Genomic DNA, 2,603 nt, shown 5'->3' with positions numbered 1-2,603 from the left:
TTGAGACTCCAACTCGAAAAAAAAAAAAAAAAAGAATTCATGACCTGCCTGGGCAACTTGGTGAGACCTCATCTCTACAATAAATAAAAAAAAATTAGCCGGGGGTGGTAGCGCACGCCTATAGTTCCAGCTACTTGGAAGGCGGAGGCGGAAGGATCGCCGGAACCCAGCAGATCGAGGCTGCAGTGGCCGGGAGTGGCCACTGCACTCCAGTCTGGGTGACAGAGTGAGACTCCAACTCAAAAAAAAAAAAAAAAAAACCCACAGGCAGAAGCCTGGGAGTCCCTTATGCAAAGTTCTAGACCAGCAAGCAATTCATTCCTGGGAATTATCACCTGAACACCTAGCGCCTGCAAGCCCTGAGCCAGGGGCTGGGGACCACCGAAAGGTGAACAAGACACATCCCTGCCCTGTAGGCAGCTACAATCAGGTGGGCAAAACAAGGTCAAAAGCAGCGAGGTCTACAGGCATTCAGGGCAGGGAGATTTCCAGCTTGGGCACCGAGAGCGGCGGCTTCATGGACGAGGCAGCACCCGACCCCGGCCGTGGATGGAAAGGGGCGTGGGGAAGGGCACTCCAGGCCTCGGGCAAGCAGATGTGCAGACATGGGACAGGCCCGGAGGCATCGAGTGGGTGCTGGGTCGCCACGGGGTGGGGGGCGGGGGATAGGAGGGAACAGGTGGGCCCTGAGGTCAAAGCGAAGAGTGTAGCGTTATCACTCCGTGCAGGGGTCCTGTGGGTGGGTCAGTAGGGCTTCAGGCCCCCTCCACTGTCCCTCAGAGCCTGGGGCGGGCACTTACCATGCGGATGATGTCTGGGTAGACAGGCTCGATGAGGACACCCCGGGTGCTCCCCACACATTCCACCAGTTCGTTGAGTGCCGCCCGCTTCACCTCCTTCCCCTTGAGGTCGGCCACACAGTCCAAGAAGTCAAACATCACCCCGCACTGGGCCAGCTTCCGGCTCAGCAGGTCATGCAGCTCAGAGGCCGGGACATCTGAGGAGGGAGGGGAGCTGAGCCTAGGCCCTGGTTGCCACAGCTCTGGGCAGGGCTGGACCCTGAGAATCCTTGGGGCTGGTTCTCGAAGCAGCCTCTGCGGCCCACTCTCTCATGTGCCCTCCCACTCCTGGCACGAGGGCAAGCCACTCCTGTCCCATCCTCCATTCTGGGGCGACATGGACTTCTTTTCTTCCCCCTAATCCAGGCTCAGAGTGGGGTGGCCTGGTTTTAAGGCACGATCACAAACCCTGGATGCACGGGCTTCCCACAGGTGCCAGACAGCCACTGCCTCCCTCTCAGTGGTTAAGGGTGGAGGGCTCAGGGCCAGGGGTCTCTAGGGTGGCCAGTTCGGCCCTACTACCCAGGGGTGGGGATGGGGGCTACCTGGTGATCCCAGGGAGCCATGCCAAGTACCCGCTCCAGTCCTTGGCAGTTGGCTGGGCTGATAGCGGCCTCCTGGAGCCCAGGCTGTGGGCCCCACCCTTGGCCCTGGTCTGCCCCCAGAGTGGCGCCACCTTCAGATGGATGCCCCACCCCCAGGGATGACAGGCGGGTAGGGCCATGCGTCAGCAGAGAGGGCCGGGGGTCAGTCCTGATGGGGAGTCTCAAGCCTGGAAGGGGCTGTTCAGACTTCGTCCGATGGCCACTGCCAGCAGCTCCTCACCCCACCCAGCCTGGCCAGTGGCCTCCGGGGCTCAGGTGTCCCGGCAGCCAGCAGCCAGCTCACCTTTGAGCAGGGGCAGTGGCGTGAGCTCTTGCTGGTTGCTCTGATAGCGGAACTGAGAGGAGCTGTGGGAGCGCCGGGGCCGGGCCCTGCGGAGGGAGCGGCGGGAGAAGCCATCCACCTTGTCGGGCGGGGGCACGGGCGACAGCCCCGGGGAGGAGGGGCTGGTGGGGGTGCTGGCAGGGGGCAGCTTCGTCTCCATGGCAGACAGGCGGCAGGTCGAGCCTTCAGAGCCTGGGGGTTCTCTCTGGGCCTGGAAGATGCTGTGAGCGGCTGGGCAGACTAACTTGGGCCCATTCTGTGTCGGGGTGTTGGAGGGGGCACGACCACATCCCTGGGCCCCCCCCCAGGGCCTTCGGCAACTGCCCAGTCCTGGGGGGCAGGCAGGGGAGAAAGGAGGACGGTTCAGGCCTTCCTGAGAGTCGCGAAGAGTCTGGTCAGGGTTCCCACCCTGGGTCTTTGGCAAACGAAGTCAGGGCGGGAAGGTCAGCAAGAAAGAGACAGAGAGAGCCAGTCAGTTCTTTCGGGAGAGACGGGTGCCAGGCTGCAGCTGAGTGCCCGGGTCTTCTTTTCCCTCTGATCCTTGCCCAGACCCTCCAACGGGGGTGCAGCCCCCTCCCATGCTGGACATGTCCCTCCCTTCTCCCGGAATGAAAGGCCCCGGGGTCCAAAATAACGCCTCCCAGGATAGGGCCTGTCCCCCCCACCCCCCGCCACCCCTACTCAGAATGGGGACCCCGTTCCTCATCCCCGGCCCCTTACAGAAGGGAACCGGCCCCTGCCCCGCGAACGCCGGCCACCGGAGACTCCCCCAAGAACGGAGGCCACCCCCTGCCACCCCCCTCCTGGAACCCGACACCCTCCCCCACCTCAGCTCCT

General features: G+C 63.1%; 1 protein-coding gene across 1 annotated transcript; it reads right to left on the bottom strand.

The window, feature by feature from the left end:
* Nucleotides 1-730: 730 nt before the first annotated feature.
* On the bottom strand, nt 731-2,186 carry LOC103252252 (serine/threonine-protein phosphatase 2A 56 kDa regulatory subunit beta isoform-like). The gene is made up of 2 exons (XM_008050878.2): nt 1,728-2,186; nt 731-997 (listed from the first exon to the last, which is right to left on the bottom strand). The coding sequence occupies exons 1-2, from the start codon at nt 1,924-1,926 to the stop codon at nt 777-779; spliced, it is 420 nt and encodes a 139-aa protein (XP_008049069.1). The 5' UTR covers nt 1,927-2,186; the 3' UTR covers nt 731-776.
* Nucleotides 2,187-2,603: the final 417 nt, after the last annotated feature.

The sequence above is a fragment of the Carlito syrichta genome, unplaced genomic scaffold (genome assembly GCF_000164805.1).
Source record: "Carlito syrichta isolate Samal-C Ts95f unplaced genomic scaffold, Tarsius_syrichta-2.0.1 Scaffold153898, whole genome shotgun sequence".
NCBI lineage: Eukaryota > Metazoa > Chordata > Mammalia > Primates > Tarsiidae > Carlito > Carlito syrichta.
Note: the sequence above shows the minus strand (reverse complement) of the source record. Positions and strands in the feature narration are given on the sequence as shown.